Source organism: Erithacus rubecula, assembly GCF_903797595.1.
Source record: "Erithacus rubecula genome assembly, chromosome: 1".
NCBI lineage: Eukaryota > Metazoa > Chordata > Aves > Passeriformes > Muscicapidae > Erithacus > Erithacus rubecula.
Window position 1 is genome coordinate 24,943,918 of NC_136658.1, and position 25,829 is coordinate 24,969,746.

General features: G+C 44.0%; 2 protein-coding genes across 3 annotated transcripts in view; one reads left to right on the top strand and one right to left on the bottom strand.

The window, feature by feature from the left end:
* The first annotated feature begins 28 nt into the window (after nucleotides 1-28).
* Nucleotides 29-19,009, top strand: WDR3 (WD repeat domain 3). Of its 2 annotated transcripts, XR_013774331.1 has the most exons (27): nucleotides 89-285; nucleotides 1,657-1,866; nucleotides 1,998-2,116; nucleotides 3,016-3,094; nucleotides 3,424-3,519; nucleotides 3,986-4,099; nucleotides 5,053-5,154; nucleotides 5,255-5,352; nucleotides 6,282-6,377; nucleotides 6,680-6,910; nucleotides 7,633-7,726; nucleotides 8,070-8,171; nucleotides 8,823-8,908; nucleotides 9,853-9,988; nucleotides 10,683-10,739; nucleotides 11,410-11,510; nucleotides 11,656-11,767; nucleotides 11,860-11,994; nucleotides 13,224-13,274; nucleotides 13,489-13,554; nucleotides 14,365-14,457; nucleotides 15,012-15,059; nucleotides 16,472-16,515; nucleotides 16,990-17,118; nucleotides 17,609-17,702; nucleotides 18,322-18,699; nucleotides 18,755-19,009. XR_013774331.1 is itself a non-coding variant. In XM_079306229.1 (26 exons), the coding sequence occupies exons 1-26, from the start codon at nucleotides 115-117 to the stop codon at nucleotides 18,475-18,477; spliced, it is 2,820 nt and encodes a 939-aa protein (XP_079162355.1). In that variant the 5' UTR covers nucleotides 29-114; the 3' UTR covers nucleotides 18,478-19,009. The 2 variants fall into 2 exon arrangements, 1 of the variants encoding a protein (XP_079162355.1); XM_079306229.1 differs by having other exon boundaries at nucleotides 29-285; nucleotides 18,322-19,009.
* Nucleotides 19,010-25,369: 6,360 nt separating this feature from the next.
* The window catches only part of SPAG17 (sperm associated antigen 17), an 86,172-nt gene continuing 85,712 nt past the window's right edge, over nucleotides 25,370-25,829 (bottom strand). The window contains exon 46 of the mRNA XM_079316382.1: nucleotides 25,370-25,708. Coding sequence (XP_079172508.1) covers nucleotides 25,394-25,708 — 315 coding nt within the window. The 3' untranslated portion in view covers nucleotides 25,370-25,393. The remainder of the gene's footprint in view (nucleotides 25,709-25,829) is intronic.

Here is a 25,829-nt window from a genome sequence, read left to right on the forward strand (position 1 = left end):
GGCGGCCGGGCTCGCTCTGACGCACTTCCAGCGCGGCGGGCCCGGAGGGCGGCACGTGTGGGGGCCGCGGCTGCTCGCGCCTTCCTTGGCCCAGCATTGCCCGCCGACGCTGCCATGGGCCTAACGCGGCAGTACCTGCGCTACGAACCCGCCGCGCTCTTCGGGCTGGTGGCCAGCGCCAGGGCCGGCGTGGCCTTCGTAGCGTTGCGCGGCGAGCGGGGCCGCTACGTGGCCGTGCCGGCTTGCGAGCACGTGTTCGTGTGGGACACCAGGAAAGGAGAGAAGGTGGGATCCGGGGTGCGGCGCCCGGGGCGGTCGGTGCGGGGCAGGGCTGGGGTGCAGCGTGCGGGGCTTTTCGGCCGCATGAAGCGAAGCGATTTGTGGTACTGGGAAGTGTTTGGAGGGAAGCGACACCTCCACAGCCTCCTGTCCCCTCTGGAAGGGTGGGCACGGCGTGAGGTTAGGTTATGGAGTGAATCTGCGGTCTGGCTGCGTCCTGGCCCGTCGTGTTGGTGTCTTCCAGTTCTCCAAGCTGGCCACTGGACTAAAAGGATTCTGCATCGTGTTACCTTTTGAGCAGTCCAAAATGCACTGCAATGCTGGATGCTTACAAGAAAGTCTTGCTAGTTACAAGGAAGTAGTTGGTTATTTCTGTTAAGGGATTTATAAGGGTTACATTTGCTGAAATTCAACAGATAGCACCAGCATACACAGAGCAGAGGAGACTGTGGATGATTTGGATAATGGATGTCTGGAATGCAACAATTCCCACCTTTGTTTTCTCTTGGTAGTAACTTGTTGCCCTTAGATTTTAAGAGGTAGGGAGTGGTGGTCCTGCTGCTCTGCTCTTATTGTGAGAGTAATTTATTTTTTCTCAACTTGGTCTTTAAATGGCTGAATCTCACTGTGAATCCCTTGAGATTTGCCTCAGGACATCAGTTGTGGAAGAGTAATTGCTGTCCCAGTAACTGGAAAGCTGCTCCCGGTTTAGCTGGCTGTGTGAATGTTCTTGGACAAATCAGGGATGTCATAGAGTTTGTTTTGAGTGCAGAACTGGACATTCCATGTAAAAACTGTATCACATAGGGAGGTTGTGAGCTGTAACTTTAAGGACTTTGCCACACACTGTCCCCTGTGAGATTCAGAAATCACTGTAAGTACTACTGTCTACTGCAAACTGAAATCTGGTTTTGTTTCACAGCCTCTGGAGTGCTGACTCCTGGTATGTTGTGTTGGAGATGTTTTTATCATTCTCAGGTTCTTGTGCAGTCTGTGCAAAAGCCTCTCTGTCCTATAGCCAAGAGAGAATGAAGTCAGGAAGAAACTTTCTAACTTTACTCTCAAACAATAGTTCTGACACTTAATATGTGGGGGCAGAAATTTCAGATTCTGAGTTCCAGGTCTTATTCTGCACCAGTTTCCTGTTTGATTGTGAGGAATTGCTTCCTTTCTAGCTGCTGTTTGCTTTGGAAGATGGGGTTAATGATACTGTATTTGGTGCAGGAAGTTGAAAAATGAACTTACGAATGAACTGACAGAAGTGCTCAGTTGCAAGTTCAGGAGAAGAGTAGGCTATATTCGCTCTGCTGTGTGAGTATGTGACTCTGACATGTAATTTATCAGCATTATACATATTTTGTCTCCTAAAAATTGCAGGTTCTTATTCTTAAGGGTCTCAAGGAGCAAGTCAGTTCCCTCTGCCCTTCTCCAGATGGGTTGCACCTGGCTGTTGGGTATGAAGATGGAGCAATCCGTGTCTTCAACCTCCTAAGTGGAGAATTGACCATCACATTCAATGGGCACAGGGCTGCAGTTACAGCCCTGCAGTACGATCACCTCGGTGGCAGGCTGGTGTCTGGCTCAAAGGTGAGGCTTTGACATCTGGAGCATGACCCTTTCACAGAAATGCACCATAGAGAAGGCTGGCCTGCACTGAAATGTTCAGTATTTTGCAGTCACCAGGGCCAGTCCCATGGAGATAAATCTCTCTGTTCCAGGATACAGAAATCATCGTGTGGGATGTCATCAATGAGAGTGGCCTGTACCGGCTGAGGGGACACAAGGATGTCATCACTCAAGTCCATTTCTTGAAGGAGAAGAACTTGTTGGTCACTTGGTGAGATTAAACATAATTGTTGATCAGGAAAGCAGGCTTGGTTGTACTTGCAATTTAAACAACCATTTGTATTTTCTTTCTTGTCCTATAGTACCTCAGATGCACCAGCATCCTTGAATATGATTTTGTCACATCCACATATTTTTTAAGTCTGGTGCCTGAATCCAAGTCTTAGAGTAACTGAAATGGCCATAATGAAGAAAATTGTTTGGAAAAGGGTTTAACTTGTTGGTAAATCCATCAGCTTAAAGTTATTGTATTGAAGAATAGTGGTAGCATGTTCATTATGTATGTAACAGTTTTGGGTTTTTTTTTTTTTGTTCATCTTGAAGAATTAAGCAGACTTACCTTCTGTATGTGTCATTCATACAGCAGTGTGACAGAAAAATTGCTTTCTTGTAAGCTGTAAATACACAAATTAATTAAAAAGTGGCAGGGGCTTTTTTTAGTTGATTTTTTGTTATTCAATTAAATGAGCTGTAAGTTGACTGAATCCCTTTAATAATAAATGGTTGACAGGAAATTCTTTTGCTGAAATATCATTCACTAATTTTTTACATTTTAATATGCCATTTACTAGCTAAATAGAAAAGTGCATGGAACCAATTCAGTTTAAAATTAAAACAACTTTCTTTTGGTTTGTTTTTTTTTTTTTTTCAGATGGACAAGATTATACCCTTTTTTTAATGCAATTTGAAATATTTGCAGGTCAGCTTCAGTGACTTAACAGATATCTTTTTGCAGCATTGCTGTGCCTTTTTTGTTTGGCTTGCAAAATTCAGTGTTTGGTAGCTGCTCTGTGATATATTCTGACATGTTTTAAGATTTTTTGTATTTCTCCCACTTAGAAAAATGATGAGTTCTGGAGCCTTTCCTCATGTCTGACTTCTTTGTTCCAGTGCCAAAGACACACTGGTGAAATGGTGGGATCTGGACACCCAGCACTGCTTCAAAACTCTGGTTGGACACCGAGCTGAGGTAAAAAGGAGATGTGTGGGAGCTTTGGGGCTGGTGGACCTTGGGATGTCATGGCTCACTGTGGGCTTTCCTTGCTTTGAGGAGCTGTAAGCTGGCACCATAATGCATTTTACTTTAGGCTTTAGGAGTGAGCAAATGAGAAACTTGCAGATATTTCAAGAGCTGTGATCCAATGCAGTGGGTAACAATTCCCATGCATGTGTCCTCAGGAGAGGTCCCAGCTATACCCCTTCTCTATTTGATTGCTGTTTAAATAAGTCAGTTAAAGATGTTGTGCTTTTTTTATGATAGTTAAAGGAGTCAGTTCCTCACATTGTGCCTCTGGACAGGTCTGGGGGATGGCTTTGCTGTCCAAAGAGACACGTCTGATCACTGGGAGCACTGACAGTGAGCTGAGGGTGTGGGACCTCATATACATCCAGGAGGTAAGACATTCCTTCTGTAACCCCTCAGCCCCCCTGCCCAGCTGCTTTTCTTTGAACTGAGATGGAACTGGAACATGTTCAAATCTGATGGATGTTCTGGGAAACAGCCAAAGCAATGTCTTTGCTATATGAGGGATCCAGAAGCTGCTCATGGCATAGGCTTTGTTGTTTCCTGTGTTTTGAGCCTTCAAGTGATGTTGCAAGCACTTTCAGAACGTGATTTCCACAGTGTCAGGTCTTCCTGCCTTCTGATTTACAGCTGAGGAAGGCAGTCTTGTGTGTGGTTGATAATCATGGGAGCACATGGAGTGCTTGGTGCCTACAGGAGTGCTGTAGGGACACTCCAGTGTACGCTAACCAGTTGTGTCTCCAGGGAAATGAAGTGTGATCCAGAAACCACAATAACTATAACTGTTGAGGTTTAAGGTACTCCTTTTGTTGGTTTTTTTTTTTTCCCTGTGAGCAGGTAAAAGATCCTGATGAACCAGAATCCAAGAAAAGCAAAGGGTCTCCTTCACCTGGAACAGAAGAAAACACTGAGGAGGATGAAACTTTAGAGCTGGATGAACATCCTGAGGAAGTAAGATCAGTTTTTTGTGCTGTCTCTGACCTGGTGTATCTAACCTCATTTGCACAGTTTATATCCTGAGTGTCATATTTAGCCTGTTTGGGAAAATGTGATAATTCTTGTCTTGCTCCATAACAACTTCCTCAGCAGCAGTTGCTTCCTCACCTACCTGCAAAACATCAGCAGAAGTATGTGTGCCAAAACACCCACAGATTTATTCTCCACTGACAGTTTTTCTTTGCTTTCTCTTTGAGAAGGACTAGCAAGTGTATAAATTTAAACAGTGCTAATAGAGTTGTTTCATCAAACAACACAGAAATAAAATAGTTCCTAGCTGATTGGCAACTGCAGAGTTCAGTACTGGTGCTCAGCTGTGCAGAAAAGGGAAGATCAGAGTTGCACTGTAATAAAATATGGTGTGAGATTGGATTGCAGAAAGCCATTCCCACTTGTGCTGCTGCTGGAGACTTTACTCAATCTGTCTTTCTGGTAGAACTTTCAGGGTTACTGCTCAGATCTCAAGCTGCATGTAGTTGTGGTATATACCTAATTTTGTTAATTAATTTTCCAGTTTTGTCTCCAGATTTCTCACCGTTCAATGCCCTGTTTAAGAGTCTTTGTTCTCACCCTCTCTGCCTCTTTTGACTGAGCTCTGCTGCCTCTGTAGTATAAAAAATTGCCCGTCTCTTAAATGGCTATGGTTTGCCAATAAAGTTAAATGATTCTTCTACTGAGACTGCCAATGATTATTTTCAGCTGAAATGCAACAAAACACTAGGTGATAAGCTTGTAGTTCACACAGATGCCTGTTATGTCCCTTTATCATCCTTACTAGCTGCTCTTCTAGGACCTGTTGGTTCATTTCCCCTTCTCCTTGACTTCCCTTGTCAGCAGGTTTTTTGAGTTTGCTTTGAGGTGGTCATTTGGCCTTTCAGTAACAGGTGTGTTTTCCTCTTTCCCTGTAGCGCATTGTTAAGTGCAGCAAAGTTGGATCCATCATGCGGGAAGGGAGGGATCGAGTGGTGACTCTTGGCACAGACCGGATGGGCAAATTTTTGGCCTGCCATGTGAGTAATGGGGAGCTCTTCTACTGAGCTGTTGAGACCTTGGGTATTTTCTGTACCAAGGGCCAGCCAAGGGCTTTGATTTTGTTTGCTCTGACTCTAGGGAACAGATGCTGTTCTGGAAGTGTTCTCTGTCCTTTCTGAAGAGGAAATACAAAAAAAATTGGAAAAGAAAATGAAGAAAGCAAGGAAAAAAGCCAAGTAAGTAATTTTTTGGATGCTGTCTGTGTCCAGAATGCTCTAGAAAAGCTCTTCAGTTAGAAAAGCTCTTCAGTAGTATTACACTACTAGTGGTTGAACTCCAAACTTCTGGCCATTCTCTTTGTGCTAGCTGTTGTATTTTGGGGTTGATCTTTCTGTGCATACATGCTTGTCTGAGCAGCACTGCTTCCAGAGACTAAGGAAATACCTTTCTTTTTGTGTCTTCCCTCTGAAAAATAAAAGCTAAAGTATGCAAAGAAATGGATTAAAAAAAAGGTTTTTCAGAGCAGCTCAGCTCTACCTGACATTGGTATTTATACTGCTTGGTGTATCAAAGTAAGTTCTTGGTAGGCAATGCAGGAATGAGAGTTTCATCTGAGAAGACACAGAGCCTAATACTTCATCTCCTGTTTTACAGCAGGCAGAGATACATGTGAGACTTTTCTTAATGGCTTCTCTGTATTGAGTGTCTGTGTATTCTAGCACTAAACAGGTGCCTCAGAATAGCCCTTAGGGAGGGGTCTGGCTCCAGGGTAGAAACTAAAGCACAGGGCAGATAAATCTGGAAATGCATTTTAGCAATGGCTGAGAGCTTTTGGTGTGTGATTGGAGATGAGCAGAAGCTGGTCTTTCAAACACAGTTTCTATTGTCTGTTTTGTGTCCATCTTTGTAATGTGCCTTGTGTTTTGGCTCCAGAGGAGGTTGCCTTTTTTAGGATAGTTTGTGTCCTTAGTAGTCTGCATACTGGCATGAACTTCACTGTCCACCCCTCACTGTGCCTATTCTTAAATGTGGTTAGCACTGCTGGATAAGAGGGAAGTTGTTTTCAGCAGGCTAAGTGGTTTCCTTATGTTTTCTCTGTCACCATGTTAATTTGTGTTGGCTGTGCTGGGTCATTTGACTCTCCTCCCTTATCTGACATTTCCAGACAGAACTCTGAAGAGGAGCCTGAGAGGAGTATGGAGCTGAGCCTGCAGGAGGAGATCCAGCATGTCACTAATGTCAAAGCTTCTTCTAAAATCAAGTGAGTGGAAAGCCTTTTGTAGAGTCTGATGAGTGGTTATGCAGCTACCTGGGGAGAGCTCTGCATGGCTCAATGCAGGCAGACATGGAAGAAGTTTCCCCCTCAATATATGATTAGCTTGGAGCTGAGAAAAGACCTGCCATGATCTCCAGTCCATTCACACCTCTGTGGCTCAGTGTACACTTGCTTGTTGGATGTGCTTTGTCTGTATTCTTCTGTCTCAGTTGTTCTTGATAATTCATCCCTTTAACACTTTATGTTATTGCCCCTGTGTACAGCTCTGATTTTATCTAATCAAACAGGTCATTTGACTTGATTCTCTCTCCAAAAGGAGAGCTGAAGATGGTACTGTTGCTCCAGAACAATGTCATTGAATTGTACAACCTGGACCTATCAGCACAAATGCCCCAGGCTGTCCGTGTGTCCAGGATAACCATTGGAGGCCACCGCAGTGATGTCAGGACATTGGCTTTTAGCTCTGACAACATTGCCATTCTCTCAGCAGCTGCAGAGTCTGTGAAGATTTGGAACAGGTATGCAGTCTGGTCTCCCTGAATTGAGGGATGCTGTGTTAAGAAAGAGGGGGCAATGAAAAGAGATAAAACAGTGAATGAAGTAAAGGAAGTAAATAGAAAAATGTTTTTCTTTTTTCCTTATTAGGGAAACAAACTACAGAATTAAAATTTAAACAGAAGGTCTAAACACAAGGGTCATACATAGCAGTTGGGATATAGACTGTATTTTGCTATGGGTTCTTTTCTGTTTTTTCATTTTTAATAAGAAGTATTAACTGTTGCCCAAATATTTCCTGTTCCTTAGGGAGCATGTGGGTTTCTTGACATCTTATCTGAAGGATTAGATTGAATAGGTTATTGTGTTGGTCTAGAGTGTTTTGTGTTGATGTAGAGTGCTTCTCAGATGTACATTGGTGTTCCAGTGTTTTTTCAGTTGTGCTGATTTCAAGCTCAGTTTTCTCTGAAGTACTCCATCCCTTCCTGAAATGCTGTTTAAAATTAGGAGCCATGGTCTTGTTCACAACAACAATAGTCATGATGGTGGACAGCATAGCGGCATGTTTTTTATGGAGAACGTTGTCAGCAGTACTGCTGGATAGTGTTTGGGTCAATAGGATGGTGGTGGCTTATCTTCTGACCCCAGTTGAAAGATGGCTGTGGGCCACACTGAACTGGGGCATGTCTCACTGAGCAGACCAGATTCTGTGTGTGATAAGAGGTTTTGGGCTCTTTGTCCACAGGTCGACCTTGCAGTGCATCCGGACAATGGAGTGTGAGTATGCACTCTGCTCGCTATTCATCCCCGGAGATCGGCAGGTCATCATTGGCACCAAGGTAAGGAGTGGCCCTCTGACTCCAGACTGCCCAGCTCTGGGAATGTGTTAGGAAAATGTCATTAAGGCAGCCTCACAGAAAATACATTGCCTCTCCTGATCTGGAGCACTGCTGTGTTCCTAGAGTTGTTACAGAACTCTTGTGGCTTGAAATAAAGCAGAGGAGAGCTTGGGAAGGTCCTGATGGAGATCAAGAGTCTGGCCATCTTTGTATAGCAGCCACCACCTAATGAAACTGGCTGCTGGGAACATGGGTAGCAGGGAGCTCTTCTGTTGTTGTCCGGAGTTCTATCATGAGTTGTGAGCAGAGGCTGATTCTTGCTTTGTGATGTCTTTCTTCCCAGACAGGGAAGCTGCAGCTATATGACCTGGCTTCTGGCAGTCTGATAGAGACACTTAATGCTCATGATGGGGCTGTGTGGTCCATTGCTCTTTCACCAGACCAGGTAACTCAGCACCCTTATAAGTATCATCTGCACAACTTTTCATGTAATTCCTTCCTGTGGTACTGTGTTTGCACCACTGATGGGAGCTTGGGAACCCCCTCATCCTGGGAGGTGGAGGATGCAGCTGGTAGTGTCTAAGAATTTTCTAGCAGAATCAAAACCACAGCAAGAAGTAATCTGCTTGATATTCATCCACCCTAAAGATTAAAACATGGCATAGATTTTACCCTCATTCTTAATGTAAAATGTTAAACTTCTGTTCCTTTAGAAGGGTCTGCTTTCAGGGTGATTGTAAGTTGTGTGTAATCCATGACAGTGAGTATCTCAAGCTGCCCACAAAACAAAAACATATTGTTACTTGCAGCTGAGATGACTGCTTTCAGTCCCAAAGTTGCAGTCCAGGTTTTCATTTATATTTGGGGCTTTTTGTCTTGTACCTCCAAAATAAACTAGAGCTTTTGAAATTGTTGGTACTCAGCCGATGTATGCACTAACCAGAGCAAGTGCTCCTGATGGTGTCCACTTAATAATCAATGCTGTAGAAATACGGGACATTTCAAAAACCTCCTCTGTGTTGGCAATTCCTTGCTGTGGACTTTTTTTGGGTGATAGGAACTAGTTTCACAGCAACTTTCTTGATTTCCCCTACAGCATGGCTTTGTAACAGGAGGTGCTGATAAATGTGTCAAGTTCTGGGAGTTTGAGCTTGTGAAGGATGAGAGCAGTGCTCAGAAAAGGTGAGAAAATATGCCTTGTGCAGGTTTATTGTTGGGTGCTTTGAACTGCAAGTCCACACGTGACATCTGTGTGGAACATATGGAGAAGAGTCTGGGGTCAGTGCAGTTTTGTGGGGACCTAAGCTTAGCTGGAGAAAGGCACTTGCCTCATTCTGATCCCATTTTTTGTGGATGAGTTTAGTGTCTAATCAGGCTGGACCTGCAGATCGTTACAGTAATGTTGCAGTGAAGTTCATCAGCCATCAGAGACTGCTTATTCCAGTCCTGTGTTTGAAAGACAGGTGTCTGCAAGGGAATGCAGGGCCCTCCCTTGAAATGGAGCAAGTAAATCCTCTCCCTCTGAATTAGTATAATTTTGAAATTAGGGGTTCTCAGGCAAAGATAGGGGATAGGAATAATAGTTCTTTACTAGTATGTATAAGAAGGCAAACAAAACAACAGCTATGGAATTAACAACAAAAAGAACAGGAAACCAGTTCCAGTCCTCTCAGCTGTAGGCACTTTCCCCTTTGGTGCAGTTACTGTCACAGCTGGCAGTGACAGTAACTGGCAGTGAGCTCTGGCAGACTCCCGGTGGACAGGGAAGATGCGACCCACTCTGCTTTTTCCTGCTTCTAATCTCATGGTGTGGGGGAGTCTCTCCCTGCCCTTTGCAGAGAAACTCTCAAAAAAAAAGAAAAAAACCCCAAAAACATTGAAGTTTCCCCTTCTCCCCATCCCCTTCAAGAACCTAGCCATCAGTGCTTCTTACCATGTCAATGGGAAAAAAGTCCACAGGCAAAGAGGAAAGGAAAAAACAACCCCCAACATCCTGTCATAGTGAGGAATGAGTGCTGGATGTTAAAATTCACTTGCTTTCCCAGGGCCAGTTTGGGACTTGTATCTGTATCTCTTCCTACCTTGTTAGCTTGGGATAACAGTTGTTTTTTTCCTCTTGTTACCAGGCTTTCCATGAAACACGTGCGCGTTTTACAGATGGATGAAGACGTGCTCTGTGTGCGGTACAGCCCCAACCAGAAGCTGCTGGCTGTCTCCTTATTGGATTGCACTGTGAAGGTTTTCTACGTTGACACACTCAAGGTGTGTGACCAAATGGGCTGTGAGGCTGTGCAGGAAGGGATTTAATTGTAACCTGCAAGGTCGGGAATTGAAATGAAAAGTGTCTTATATGGAACATGCATCCTCTCCTTCAGAGGCCTGTTTGCTGGCAAGCCTGACAGAACCATGGTTGTTCCAGGTTGGGAACTGGAAGATGCATTTTTCATTTATAAAATGTTCTGAGCCTGCAGGTGGCAAAGCTCATTCTAGACCCTGCAGATGTGGCAATACTGCAGATCTGTCAGGTGCTGTAAAGGTGCAGATTAATGTATCTCACGTGGCTTTAAATAGGGCATAGCAGAGGCAAAGCCTGCGGGAGGAGAACCTTCATTGTGAGCAGTGTGTGGCGAATTTGTGAGCTGTGTATTAGCAGGTGAAATGTTAGGGAGTGACACAAGACAGACTGGTGCTGACAGTTACGTGGAGGGAAATAGAAATGAACTCCATTGGCACCAGAGTTAGCTAGAGAGCAAACAGAACTAGTTCAGCTTGCTTGGCTAATTCCACATTCTTCTCAGTTCTACCCTCATGACTGTGCTCCTAACAGTGTTCAGGGCAAGAAGGAAAGTGGGGCAATGCTAGAAAAACAGCTCCTGAGGCAGAGCAGAAGTAGCTTAGAGCTTGAAATTTGCATACCTCTTTACTCAGCATGTCTAACTGAGTCACCTTTCTTCAGTTTTTCCTTTCTCTGTATGGACACAAGCTGCCAGTGCTGTGTATGGACATCTGCTATGTAAGTATCACTAAGGCTGTGTAATGTGGGATTGTGGTAATATGGATGAGTGTGAGAGGCATCAAGGCCTCTAGGATAATGCTTTCTTGTCACTTCCTTACTCCTGACTTAGAGTTTCTGGGTGGGACACAGCAAGCCCCTTCTTGTTCTGCACTCCTGTCCTCACTGGAAGGGGTATCAGAGTTGTCATGACTGAACTTATCCTGGGGCATTTTGTGAGTGAGTGGAAATCAAAATGCTGTAATGGTCTGTTACACTTGTTGTAACAGGTACAGCCTGCTTTCTGCTAAAGTTATTGTGTGAGAGGAGCCTGAATTGTTAGTGGGAGTAGAGAGCAGGTGCTGAGAGGGAGCAGCCTCTTTGTGCCTATTCATTCTTGGGCTGCATCTTGCTCTGAAGTGTCTTTGAAATGAGGCTCATTGAAAGCCAAGAAGAATGTGAGGATATAACCAAGTACCTGAAGAGGGTGAGAGGAGGGCCAGGGTGCTGTCACTGGGCTGTGCCAGTACCAGAGCATGGGCCTCTGGGGTGGAGGTGGAGGGATCAGGAGGCCACATTTCAGGAGCCAGGTGTCTGCCTGCTCAGCAGTGCTGTGTCATTGAGGCAGTAGCAGTTCCTCAGGGGGCTGCCTGCCAGTTCCCCACACCCTCCTCTTTTTGTTGCTCTGTAGGATGGGACTCTAATTGCAACTGGCTCTGCTGACAGGAATGTGAAGATTTGGGGCTTGGATTTTGGAGACTGTCACCGTTCTCTCTTTGCCCATGATGACAGGTTAGTCAAGTCCTACAGCATCTTTGGACTGTGAACTTGTCTCCAAGGAGTTGTGATCCAGCAATAATCCTTCTATCTAGTATAGAGCAGGGGGAGTTCTGCAGTGTTCTCCAAGAGGGTAAATTTGAGCCTTTTTCTCTTCCAGTGTGATGTATCTGCAGTTTGTGCCCAAATCCCATCTCTTCTTCACAGCTGGAAAGGACAGGAAGATAAAGCAGTGGGATGCAGATAAGTTTGAACATATCCAGACTCTGGAGGTAGGAAGTTTTGGAGTCTGCATGAGCAGGATTTTCCTCAGGGATGGAAGTTGGGTGATGTTAATGTCATACCTTTTCTGTCATCTATGCAGGGGCATCACCAGGAGGTGTGGTGTTTGGCAGTCAGTCCCAATGGAGACTATGTGGTGTCAGCATCCCATGACAAGTCTCTGCGCCTCTGGGAAAGGACAAGGGAGCCGCTGATTTTGGAGGAGGAGAGGGAGATGGTGAGAGTTGCATCCTTCCTACCAAAACCAATTTCCAGACCTTTTTTTTTTCTCTCTTTAGTGGCTGTCAATTGTCAGTCAACACAAGTGTGTTTGAGAGGCAGTTCAGCAGAGGGCTGATGTGGAGAGATGGAGAGCACTGCTTCTGTTTCATGCAGTTTGTCTCTTTTCCAACCATGAGAGGTCCATTCTGTCTCAGTAGGAGGCCCAGAGCTCAGGGATGCTGGAAGAAGTCCCTTCTATTCCACTTGAGCATGTATTGTGAGGAATCATAGACTAAGAAGGACTTCAATAGGAAGGAAAGTCTGGAGGACTCTAGTTCAACCCCTTGCTCACTGCAGGATGATCTTATAGCTATATCAGACTGCTTTGAGACTTGCCTTGATACATTGACATCTCCAAGGAAAGAGATTTTCCAGACTGAGCACCTGTTACAGTATTGAGCCACCACTGGGGTTGGCCCATGTGTTTTTTTCATGTATCTAACAGAGGTTCCCTTGGAACAATTTGTAACTCTTTATCTTTTTGCCAATCCCTCAGAAAAGCCTGCTTCTGTCATTCCTTTGTAACGCAGGTCTCAAACCATGGCGGGTGGACAAGGAGGTAGAAATTCAAGGAGTGGATGAGAAACCTGCAGTAGCTGTTTGGGTTTTTTTTTTATCCCAGCCTGTTTTCAAGAGCTGACCTACACGCTGTACCTTGATGCCCTGTGTTTGGTAAAAGGAGAGACAGAAAGAGCTCTTTTCCAGATTCCAGAAAAGTTTGTTTTGAGTCAAGTTTGAGTAGCAAGGTGGGCATGAATACATGAGTAGTGAACTATGCGTAATGTAACTGATGCCCTTTGATGTGAGAGATGGCAGACCAGAGACTCTTTCCTTTGGAAGCCTAGGACAACCCTGGGACTTTTCTAGATTTGTTGCTTCTGTGTTGTGTGTCTGGTGAAAGTTGTGGTGTTGAACTGTGGTGTCAGTCTCAACTTAGTGAGATCCTGAGGGGCTGTTCTGCACCCAGAGCAGGTTTCTTTCCCTGTGGGAGATTCTAGAGTTTATTGTGGGGTTAGGATCAGGCACAAATGGTTGCCGCTGGCATTGTTGGTCTCTGCTGATTGGTCGTGGTTTTACAATGGGGTGCATGAAGCTCTCCAGGCTGTCTTGCTCAAACAGTCTGGAAGGGACTTGCACCCTTCCTTGCTCACTGCTATTAATATGTTGTGTTCTCATCCTCTGTAGCAACAAGAAGCTGAATATGAAGAGAGTGTGGCAAAGGAAGACCAGCCTGTGGTGAGTTGCACCATCTGAATGTGTGTCAGTGTGACTGTACAAACTCTGGAAAAACTACTTCTGTAAGAGGCATAGAAGAGGTATCAGAAAGAAAGGTCCTTTCCTTGCTTTGAGGTGGTGTGGGGGAGGAGGGAGTGCTGAAGTTGTAGCTGCTCCACGGTGCAGTTGGCTGTGGTACTGTGGAAGGATTGAACTGCAGCTCTGTATTTTGTAGGTGGCTGGAGAGAGGCAAGGAGAGACAGGGTTGGCAGGAAAGAAGACCATTGAAACCATCAAAGCGGTAAGATGTTGTGGCTTTGCTAAGGGTGGCTTTGTGCCTTACCAGTTTCTCAAGGGGGGCTGTCATGAGGTCATAGCATAGTTTGAAGAGTAACCTGTGCTGTCACTTAAGGGCAGAGTGTTCTTAATGCAGCAGCAGTCTGTCCTGCTTAGAAGCCAGCAGGGAGGGTTTTGACTCTGAAGAGTCACACAGCAGGAATTTTTCCTCCTGAGAAGAATGAGGTGTGAGGTTCCTGTAGCTGCAGTTGCCTGTCATGTGGGACAGACAGATCTGCTTTTGCCATGTGGGCTTTGCATCCCAAAGGAGCACAAGGTGGATGGGCTGTTTTCAAGGCATTAGGCCTTTCTGTGAAGGGCTGTGCTGTCCAGTAGGCATCTGTGGAAGTTGGAAATCTATTGTGGTGCTTGACATGGGAGATGTGCTAAGAAGGTGTGGGAGTGGGTAATTCCATGGCTGAAGTTTTCAGCAATTTGGTGATTTTCAGAAGAAATCCTTACAGTCTGAATAGTCAAAATGGCCTAACTTTGGTTAGTGCCTCAAAGTGACACTGCTTGCAGGGGGTGGTGGTCAAAACAACAACTGAAGCTGCACCAGAGAGCACCCAGGGCAGTTGGGGAATGTGGATGATGTGTAACGTCTTCAGGACATGACTTGTGTTTTCAGGGTAATGGTGCAGTCTGGAGTAGAGGTTATCAAGGGAAATGCCATGTGATGCTCTGTGTCAGCACCTCTGCTTCCAATTCTCTTTGTCCAGGAGAGCTTTGTCCTGGCTTGTCAGGTGTACTGATATGCTGTTCTTGTGTTGCACAGGCTGAGAGGATCATGGAAGCTATCGAGCTGTATAGAGAAGAGACAGCAAAACAGAAGGAGCACAATGCTATATGCAAAGCTGCAGGAAAAGAGGTAAAAGACTGAGGAATGTAAAAATCCCAAGGTGTGGTGGGTGTATCCTTCCAGCTGAGGTCGAAAGGCTTACATGCAGATAAAGTCAGGACAGCTGAAAGCAGCAGACATTTACTCAAATCTTTTAGAGAACTAAATGCCACTATGCTCTGGGGCATAATTAGGGGTGTGTTCTTTCCGTTGATCTTTATGTTTAAAGTCATAACAGGATGTAAGTTTTGTCCCTAGAAGAGTGTGCTGCTGCAGGTTCATCCTAAAGCCTCATCTTTGCCTTCATCTCAGCACTCCCTGCTAAATAAGGGGCTATCACAGAAGTGGGAAAAGTGACAAGAAGTGGAAGAAAATTCATCCATGTTTGAGTTAGTCATATATGTCTGAGAAGGAGATTGCCTGGTGGCTGCAAAGGAAATCTTTAGCAACATTCTGGGGAGGGTGGAGGTGTGGGAATTGCAGGAAGACAGTAAAAGCTCCCTTCTACTGTGGGTAAAAGTCTTCTCTAAATATGCATTTATGCACACACACCTGCCTCATTCTGGCCCATTCTGTGTTTGCAGGTTCCCTTCCCTGTCAATCCCATTCTCCGTGCCTATGGAAATATTACAGTAAGTGGAATGCCCATGCCAGTGGCTGTAGTTAATTCTCAGCTGGAGAGGCTGGTTGATTTGCTGGCTTGAGCCAATGGGCTTGGTTGTTGTGGGGAAGGACTGCTCAGTTCGACTTTTTTTTTGCTTGTACAAAGTGAACATAATTTGGGATTTTCATGGCGATGGAGTTTGTTTTTCTGTGTGTGGATTTTTTGGTTTTTTTTGTTTTTGTTTTTGTTTAGTTTTTTTTTTTAACCAACCCGGATGGTAGTCATGTCCTTATGATATTCCTTATCATGAGCCAGGGGTTTATAGTCTTCTCCAAGATATAGAAAAGCTAGTTCAAACCTTTCCCAGGTTTCTTTATGTGGTGTTGCTACACCAGTTACTGATTCTATTCCTATTTCTGCACAATTTATATTGCAAAAATTCTGAATGATATTTCAATGGTTCAATGCCCATGTATTGCTGGTGCCCTTATTCATTTGTGTCATACTATTGCACAACGGTTTTCACTAAATTCTACACATTTTTGACCTACTGCAAAATACACAGACAAGGATGCATGGATTTCATTGATAAATAAAAATCCTCTACTCTTGAGAAGATTAGTTTTCCTGGTTTATTCTGATGTGCACTCTCAGACTGTGTTTTTTAAGTACCCTTAGGAAGATCCTTGTTTTTTCACTCTCCCCTTGTCATGCAATCATACAATGGTTTGGGTTGGATGGGACCTTAGACATTATCTGGTTCCAACCCCTCTGCCCTGGGCAGGGACACCTCCCAGGTTGCTCAAAGCTGAATGTCAGTGCCAGGTAGAACAGCCTTTGTCTTCCTTCTCATTACCTGTAACCACCTTGCAGGAGCCTTTCTGTTCCTTCCTCCATGATTATAAGTCTATTTAATTGTAAGTTAAACTTACAAGATTCTATCTTATAAGATTTTGTAAGATAGACTGAACAGAAGTGAATGAAATCCTATGACTTAGAGGCACTTTTTCTTTCCCAGTTCCCAGGTCTGTTCTGCATTTGCCAAACACTTTGAGCAGATAAAAATGAGCAGTAGGAATTAAGTCCGGGAATGAGTTTTGTTAAGGTTTTATGTATATATTTGTTTTATATATAAAACTTTTTACTTAATTTGTACAAGATTCACTGACATGAATTGAGATGACTTAGCTGTTTAAATATATATTAATTTTTTCACAATGTACTTCACTGGTGTAGAGTACCCTGATAAGACTAAGGGAGAACTTCTCAGACTGGCAGCTGATTGACGCCAAAGGGGTTTCCTCTTCGTTATATTCAGCTTGTTATGTCTGTCTCACAAGATGTGATGGTGTGTTTTTAACTGTGTGAAGTGGACCTTAGGGCATGTTGGTCCTGGAATGCTTTTCGTTAAGCAGGGCTGGTGTCTTTTCTCTGTTGCAGCCTTCTGCATATGTTCTGGAAGTTTTCAAGAAGGTCAAGTCGAGGTGAGTGCCAAGAGCTTTATTGCTGAACAGATTTGTATTGGGTTTCTAGGCCCAGGACTGGCTGGGGTCCTTGAGTGCTCTCCTATGCAAGGTAGGGACACTGCTAGAGAGTCTGGAGTCACTGTTCCCGGCAGCTTCTTTTGGGACATGCATGGAACTGGGGAATGAAAAAGTGTTCCTTGGGGAACATTCCATGGGGAATGTGGACTGAAGCTTCTGGATGTGGGTTGGCTGCTTGGAAAGGCACCTCTATGTGGAGAGCAGTTTGGGGATGCTGAGGAGGCTGTGTGCCTGCTCCCTGTGCTACAGCAGATGCAGGACATCTGGTGCAGATGTGGGCAGTTATGGACCAGCTGTGAGAGTTGCTTAGCACAGCTGAGTACCAGAACCCACCTGTGTGGATGTGTTTCCTGCTTATCTGTAGCAGTGCAGTGGCTGAGACTAATGCTTGTGTCCCTTTGCTTTTTCCCTCAGTGAGCTGGAAGAGTCTCTCCTGGTGCTGCCCTTCTCCTATGTCCCTGATCTGCTCAGACTCTTCAATGAATATATTCAGCAGGGCTCAGATGTTGAGCTTCTGTGCCGAGCTCTCCTCTTCCTGCTCAAGTGAGTCCTTTATCTACCCAGACAGTGTCTGGGCTATCTTCTGAGTCTCTGGGCCTGATATTCCTGGGAAGCATCCTTGAAAATAAGCATGTGGTCTCTGTAAGAGATAAGGAATCTCTGCAGCCCGCAGTGAATGGTGTGTGGAACTTGGATGCAGAGTGCTGACCTGCCCACACAAGGTTGCTGGTCCTGGTGGCCCAAGTCTCACTGGAATGAAAAGATTCCACATCAAGCCTGATTATGCACTGGTAGTGGCACAGGGTTGATGTAGAACCTGTGTCCTCAGAAAGACCTTCCCCTTGAACCACTGTCAAACTCAAGACAACATCTTTTCCAGATGAATTTGTACATGCCTGTTCATGTCCACTGGTGGTCTGGGGAAAACTAATTAAAAAAACCATGTATGTCCAGAACGTAGAGAGGCTCTGAAGAGGGACTTTGTGATGTTTCTAAGAGCAATGCTGCAATACACTGCCTGCTTTGTTCCCAGGATACATTTTGGGCAGATCACAAGCAATCAAATGCTGGTGACAGTGATAGAAAATCTGAAGAAAACCACCATCTCCAGAGTCAGTGAGGCCCGGGTGAGTGTTGTATCCTTCCCTTTTCCAGGATCTAGAATAGTGGGATGAGACAATGTTTGTGAGCATGAGTTGTCTGTGCTGTCCAGTGGGTAAGTTGGTTGAGGGTCTGCATTCATTTAAACCATCCTCTTTTGCAAATAGGGTGCCTTTTCCTTATGTTCCTCCTCATGTGAGGATACCAAGAGGTGAGCTTATACTTGTGCTCCCTGCCTCATTTGCACTTGGTTTTCTGATACATGTGTTTGGATCTTGGCTGGCTAGTTTCTAAATATGTAGGAGGTAAAGTAACTCCCTGCTTCTCCTGAGCTTTTCTGTGGGCTGCTACCTCAATGCAGACTGCGTTTTCCCAGAGGACACTTCAGGTGCCTGCCAGCAGCTTGTCTTTCAGAAAATACAGTGGATTATAGCTGCTCTTGAGAGAGGACTCTGGGGAAATGAGTGCAGGACTGACTGTTCTCTTTGTCAGATGAAGTTTACATTTAAATTAATGTTATTTTCTTAAACCTGTGCATTGTCTTGTTTTCATCATCTCTTAGTAGAGGGTGGCCAGTGCAGGACTCTCTGCTCTCTAACTAGCTTGGGATGTACCTCACAGTGTGGTGCTGGTCTGTCTCTGCAGGATGTGTTGGGATTCAACATGGCAGGGCTCCAGTTCCTGAAGAGAGAGATTGAGGCCAAGGATGAGGTGACATTTTTTGCTGATGCTACTGAATGTTTTGAGGAGAAGAAGAGAAAAAGGAAGAAGAAAGAGAAGATGGTACTTGCAATGCTCTAGCATTTGCTTCCCAAGACCCAGAGTACCTGCATGACTCATGTAGCCTCAGTGCCGACCATGGAAGTGTTCTTGTGGCTGAACATACGTGATGATGTCCAGTGGCTGGGGCAAAGTCTGTCACCTCCCCATGTGATATAATCCAGCATGTAAACCCAACTCAGAGTGGTTGTCTCTTGAGGTGGACTCTCTGCTGCAGATGGATGCATTTGGACTCTTTTTGAGGTGGCTGTCAAAGGCATGTGCTATTCCTCTAGTGGAATGCCTGCTAGAAATGGAGTTGATTTATCAGCACGTTCTGGCAGTATTGATTCTATGGAATCCACCACATGGACTGTTGGTGAGATCATGCCCTGCCCATGGAAGGCAGCTGGCAATATTTTTCACTGACACCTGCTGGTGGCTTGTGACCTGTGGAAAAAGCTCTGTGCTGAAGTTTGAGGACTTTATCTACAGCCACCCACTCTTTAGTGAGACAGGGAGAAACATGGCTACACTCTATTAAAGGCATATTTATATTTGCTTCATAAGATAATTTTGTTCATAGTGTTTTGTCCTGGTATTTTTTTTGTAAATCCTCAGTTGCCTTGGCTTGTGTGTCAGTTTTCAAAGGATTTTTTACAGAAAATACAATCAGTGGGAGCAGATGAAAGGGCTGCCATCCCAGATTGTGTTTTTATGGATAGCTGGCATACCGAGCATGAGAAACCTGGATTGTATGCCTTGTATTTGCTTCAGGTTTTAGAAATTGCACTGATTTGTTGCAATGTTATACTTTTGCTGTACCAGATAAAATGATTTATTTTCATGGTGGGGGCAGTGGGGCAGAATGAAGTGAACAAGTCTCTGGTGCTGTTGTTACTAATTTATACCACGTGCTGTTTTTTATCACTAGTCACAGGTTTGGGGGATGGGATGGGGGCTTCCAGATACTTTGCTGACTGTTAGGATCACATGTCTGACTTCAGTACTCAAGACTGAACTTCTAACTTGAGTTTCAAATGGATTTTTAGTTGCATTCCAGTTGTGGTTGACTGCTGTCTGACTTAACTGCTACTAATAGACAACCTATGCAAAAGGCCAACCGTTCAGTTGATCATTTTCTAGGCAGCATCTCAGATGTAACAACCAGACCTCTGTTGTTTGTGAGTAACTTTGTCCGGGGATGATTGTCCACTTGCCTCTTCAGAGTCTGGGTAATTGACAGGAGCACATTGTGCTCCATGTTCAGGTGAGCCTCAGACTCTTTATAGAAATGGCAACCTTCATACAGCACTGCCAGTTGTTTCTGAGTGCCTCTATATTTTTGTATTTGTCCAGATATGGATGAAACTTGTGATCAACAGCTGCACTCAGACATTTCTCTATCCTGACTTATGCTCTTCTATTTCATTTTATTCTGTTCTTTTTCTTTACTACTCCCAAAATAGACCCTCATAAGAGGGATTACTAAGAGGAGGAGGAAACACTGTAGGACAATACATTTTGTGGGTAAAGTCAGTTGACATCTATCATCCACATTATCTGCTGCTGAAATGGGCCAGCCCACTGGAAAAACAAGTGGTACAGATGGAGAGCTGGCTTGTGACACCACAGTGCTCTCATTTGAGGTGACTGAGGAGAAAGATGTCAAAACCAGGTACCAAAAGGGGAAGGCTGACTGTTCCTCTGTTAACCTTAATGACATGGAGGTAGATGTTATGGATGTTGTGTAATGAGCTGCTGTTTGATCATCTGCTGGGAGTCCTGGAAGGAAAAAAACCAAACATGGCCACAGGCAAATGATCTCAGGACTGATGAGAAGGATATAAATGGTTATATAGAAGAGTAGCTTGGGATGCAGTCATCTTACAATCATGACAGGTATCCTCTGATCTAAGTTGAAAGAGGTGGAATTCCTTTGCTTTTGTGTCTGTCTGCTGTCACTGGTATTAGGGAAGAATCCTTGGAGAAAAGGTATTTTAGGTGTTGGAAAGTTGTTCTCTCTCCCTGGCTGCTGACACTGGCTGCTCTCTTGAAGTTTCCCTGTGGTTCTCAGATTTGTATCACTTGTGATGGGTCTGTACTAATGCAGGATTCACATGGCTACTGACAGTCCAGCAGATGCTTTAAATGGAAGAGGTCTGTTCTGTGCCAAGAGTCCTCTAATAGGAATATTAATATCCTTGGGAGATCAGTTTGCCCTTTCTGAGGTGAAATAACTTAGATTTACAAACCTGAGTAGGAAAGCACTTTTGAGTACAGGGCAAGCTTAAATCTGTATTGTTAAAATATGTATCTTCACCTAACAGTGTGGATGAGAGGGTTCAGAACTGGCATTCATATTTCACACTGGTGAAAGCTGCTGTTAATGCTGTTAACTGTGGGATTCTCAGTCACTGTGAAGTGTTGGGAGAACAAGTCATCCACATGTATCGAGGAAAATTCCCCATCTTTCCCTCAGCATGTCGCATGTTGTAAAAACGATGATGCACGGGAAAGGACCTTGTGAGAAATGAATTCATAAACTAGGACCAGAGCTGCACTTGGACACACAAATATGGTGGCTCAAAAAGAGCCTGTGATTTTTCTTTTAATTATTGCTGTGTAGGTGGGAACAAGGAGGGGGAAAAGACTATCTCTAAGTGGCTCCATCTTCCACTATGAAGAGATGAACTCATGAACATTTGAAGATGCTTATGTGTGACTGTGAGCAAGAGGGTAGAAGAATCCCTCTCTTGTCAAGTGTAACTTTGTGTACTTGCAACCTCTCTGGTATTTGCAGCTTATTAAAGGTAGGTGAGCACACAGAAAGTTAAGCCTGTGATTGTGAAGGCAAACAGAAACTTTGGAATTAAGACCAGAGTAGGTCAACAGCTCCTGAAGAATCATAGTTGACTGCTTTGAAATGTGGTGCATTCCCAGTACTTGGAAAAGATTTCAAGTTCCTCAGCACAGAAACGTCATGCCTTTTAAAAACAAACTTAGTGGGAATTGTGCAGCATTGCTCTATAGTAGGATTGAAGTACAGAAATCTTTCCACTGTTTGCATTTCAGACATCCACATCAGGAGATTGTGCAACTTTTGGATCATCTTTCCTATTAAGGCAAAATATTTATTCTCATTTAATCTGATTAAATAAATGAAAAAATTACATTGGATGTTTCTATAAGGTTGGACTAAAATCTAGGTATTTCAGTGCTGCTGATCTTCTAGGGCTCTAACCTGTAGTGGAAGAGGACAGAAAATTAACATGAATGGAAAGAAGAAAAAACAAGAAATCTCAGCTCCACCTTTGTATGTTGAACCAAACCCAGAAATTATGTCCAGATTCTTTGCAAGTATTGTGTGAGCACTGTGATTGCTACAGACTGGCTTCAGATTTGGCCTTTTGCTGTTGGAAGGGAACAACAACATGAAGATGGAGTTATTACACAGGCTTCAAGTAGACTAGGGTATTGCACACATTGAATGGTGTAAAAATCATGACCACACATTCAGGATGGACAGCCTGCTTAGCAATACTGAAGACTTTCATTAAATACCTATGTGGTATTTAATTCTGAGTATGTTAATAGAATAGTTTTGAAATGTTTTAAATATTAATGTGAAATAACCAAGAAAATATAATGAGGTAGGATTAAGTTTGGTCAGGTGATGCTTGATCAGTGATTTTTGCTTGTTGATCTCTGCTAGGATGTGTGGCAAATTTGTGATCAAGTTTAATATTGCAGGAAAGTTTCTAGATCTCAGTAGAGACAATTGCTGAATCTGGTGATAGCCACCTGGGAAAGGTGATGGAAACTTAGAAAGTTCTCATGGTGCCTCTGCAGTGACTTGGCTGTTTCTGTTCTGGATGACTGAACAAGAATATAATCAATTACAGGATTTAACGTAGAAGTGTCAGTGTTCCATGTTTTGTGAGACTAAACCAACCAATCCAGAGTTCCTTGACATGTCTAGGATGGATATTGTTTTGAGTCCAAGAGCCTTTGAGGGAAGGAATGTTCAAAGAGGCATTAGGTACAGTTATTTGGGTAGCATGGGATAGCTGCAGCCAGCTTCAGTAGGAATTACCAATCAATTCACAAAAGGACACTGTCAGAAGAGAAGGGAGGTTTGGCTGTGGTGACAGCAGCTTGATTAGCTGGATTAGATGTGTGGGAGGAGAACACTGTGTAGTTAATTTCTCTCTCTTTGTGCTTGTCATGGAAGATGACTCTGATCAGAATTTCTCTTGGGGCTGGGGGTGTCTCACTTAAATGTCAACTGACTGGGTGAGTATTTCTCTTTCGTTTTAACATGAAGCGAGAGAAGTTTGTCTAAACTGCTTTTATAACGAGCTCCAGGTAGTAAATCCTAAGGTGGAAGGCATTAAATTGGTTGTTTTTCTAGACTGTAATTGTGTGTTACGCTGGGGGTAAAATTCCCCTCTGGAAAAGATAAGGAGATATTTAAACAGGAAAATAAGCTATAGTTGATGTATACTGGGCAGTCCTGGAGCAGATGCAGCAGTCAGAGGTACATGTTTATGAAGTTTTTGAGAGCAGACTGATGTGGTCACTTTCCTTTTTCTCTAGAGGAGAGGAAATGACATACAGCTGGAATTTCTTTGCTGATTGGTTAGATAATATGGCAGGCTTGCAGATGCTTAAGTTGAAAGAGAAAGGTCATGTCAGTGTTACCCATATTAAGCAATCAGGAACTTTGAGCTAAGGAGAGACATCCATAATAGGGTTCCTGTTTATGAACTGTCACCATCAATTGTACTGTAGAGTGCCTGAGCTCATAGGGGTGAGGTGAACACCAGCCTAATATTAAACATGTTGGCTGGTAGGTAGTGAGAAATTCCCAATATTTCTTGTTGTCAGGGAAGACTTAACCATTCTAAGACACTTTTAGAAAGCATCCAAAGGAGGGCTACAGGGATGGTAAAGGGCCTTGAGGGAAAGCTTTGTGAGGAGTGGCTGAGGTCATGCAGTCTGTTCGGCCTGGAGGAGACTTAGGAGAGACCTCATTGCAGTCTTCAACATCTTCATGAGGGGAAGAGGAGGGGCAGGCACTGATCTCTCTGCTGACCAGTGACAGAACCCAAGGCAATGGTCTGAAACTGTGCCAGGGAAGAGTTAGGTGGGATATCAGGAAAAGGTTCCTCACCCAGAGGATGGAACAGACTCCCTACAGAAGTAGTCAGAGCACCAAGCCCCACAGAGTTCAGGAAGTATTTGAACAATACTCTCAGGCACATGGTGTGACGGGATATTCTGTGCAGGGCCAGGAGCTGGATGTGATCCTCGTGAATCCCTTCCAACTAAGGATATTCTGTGATTCTTCATATAGACTGATTCTGTAAGGCTGCAGACATGTGCTGTGTGTGCAGAGGGTGATGTGTATTTGAACTTGTCACTGAGGCTGCTCTATCTGTAAGACTCCTGTCCCTTATTACACTTGCTGTCAGTGTCAACAGGTCACCAGTAAGACATGGTTTTAGAAAGTGAAAGGTGTTAAAGAGAGGCTGATTTATTAGGGCTTAACTGCAGTAAATCCAGCTGCCAGGAGGCTCAAGGACTTGGTTAATGTGGAGACAGTAAATGAAGGATTCGAGACAGGATTGAGGAGGCACTGCTGTGGGTGCCTCTGCTGAGCTGAGCAGTTGTAATAACCTGCAGTTCCCTTTTAGTGAGTGTTTTGGTTAATCTCATCCAGTGTTTCCCTTTTCTTGCCACAGTTACCAAGAAGGTGTGATAGGTGCATCATTTGCATGAGCTTTGTTCAGGGTGCTGCTGATGAGATGAAGAGTAGGTAAAACAACTATACTTTAATTTACAGCTGGTGTCACTGCATCCAGTACTCACACTAACTGCAAGGCTTTCGTGGGAGTGTAATCCGTAACCGTGGCTTGGGACTTGTAGGAACTTCCTGGACCGCTGCTGCCATCCCTCCCTGGGGGTATCCTTCTGGGCGACACTCATAAATGGCACTGGATAACACAGGTGGAATGCCACGTTAAGGATCTAAGGTACCTTTAAGTAAAATAATATGTGGAGGTAGGAATGAATTCTGGAAGAAAGGTTATAAAACATCTTGAATCCAGACTAGTGCTCTCAATTCAAAGAGTAAAGGAACAAGTAAAATATGGGGGAAGGGCACATGTTTTGGAGGCTGGTCTACAACTGTGTCTGAGGACTGGATGAGTGGAAACAGAACAACAGCTGCTTTGGCTCCTGTGCCATTAGTTCTGTCTAGCTCAGTTCTGCAATTATAGGCATGAAAGGTTTCTTTGGGCCAATGTAAAGTAAATGTGAGGAGTTTCAACGTCACATCCAGAGCATATAAAGCCTCAGAGGAGTTGCTGTTTAGCTATTACTCTGGTCAGGCTCAGAGAATCCTGAAGTTCTTTCTTTGATAAGAGTGGTCCTTACTGTGAATGAAGTTTCTGGTATGTTTGGATGTAGCTTGCCTTCCTATTTCTTTTATAGGTTTCCAGAGGACTGCTCCTCCCAGACTTCTAAGTGTAAATTTGATTAAATGTCAAATAGAACTTCACCTGGAGCACAAGGAAAATAGAAATAATGGCTATTGACTTGGCTCTTTTCTTTTACTGTACTGCTGTTGTTAGTTAAACAACTGAAAAGCCCACTGAACCCACACAGGCTCATTTCTGACAGTGTTCATGTGCTTATGTGCTTGCATCTTTGCTGCTGCAGGGATTGTCCCATTTGCCTGTTTATTATCAGGACAATGCATCATTTTGTTGTACCACAGATGCCACCACAGATTCAAAAATGTAATAAAGTATTTTCATGAGGGGTGATGGGAAAGAGTTCCTATTAATTTGTTTTTTAAAAGCAACATCTGAGTTTCTGTTCTTCCTTTCCCTACTTTTCAAACCACATTATTCTGATGTAAAATGTGTTTGGCATCATAATATTAAATTGCTCATTTGTTGTGCTTTTGAAAACACCTATTTGTGCATTTCTGAAAAGGACAGTAAAGCTTGCTACTGCAACAGCCTGCACTGGAAACAATGCTTGAGGCTCCCAACAGGAAGATGATCCCCAGGATTGATGCTATGAGGCGTGTGTGAGAAATAAGACAGAAAAGGATATTTGCTTTCACAGGCAGGAGAAGAGTTTCAGTTTCTGTTAGTATTTCAATATTATGGGAAAGTTCTTCAAGGCCACCAGTGTCTTTCCCTCCAATTAGCATGGCAAAAATCTCTATCTCCAGTTCAACCTGTAAGCCTGCTGCCACCTAGGAGAAACAGAGAATGACTCACAGGTAAGGTGCAAATTTCATACATGGTCCCCTCCAGCAGTCCTTGGTGGTTGATGCCCCATGTCTGTCAGTGTTAGAGGCATTTGGACAGTGTCCT

Bases quoted from the DNA above. Each gene is read 5' to 3' on its own strand.
- WDR3 (XM_079306229.1), top strand. From the start codon at position 115: ATGGGCCTAACGCGGCAGTACCTGCGCTACGAACCCGCCGCGCTCTTC. The intron at 3,520-3,985 runs GTAAGACATTCC...CCCTGTGAGCAG, and splicing joins ACCTCATATACATCCAGGAG to GTAAAAGATCCTGATGAACC. The intron at 13,275-13,488 runs GTGAGTTGCACC...TGTATTTTGTAG, and splicing joins CAAAGGAAGACCAGCCTGTG to GTGGCTGGAGAGAGGCAAGG.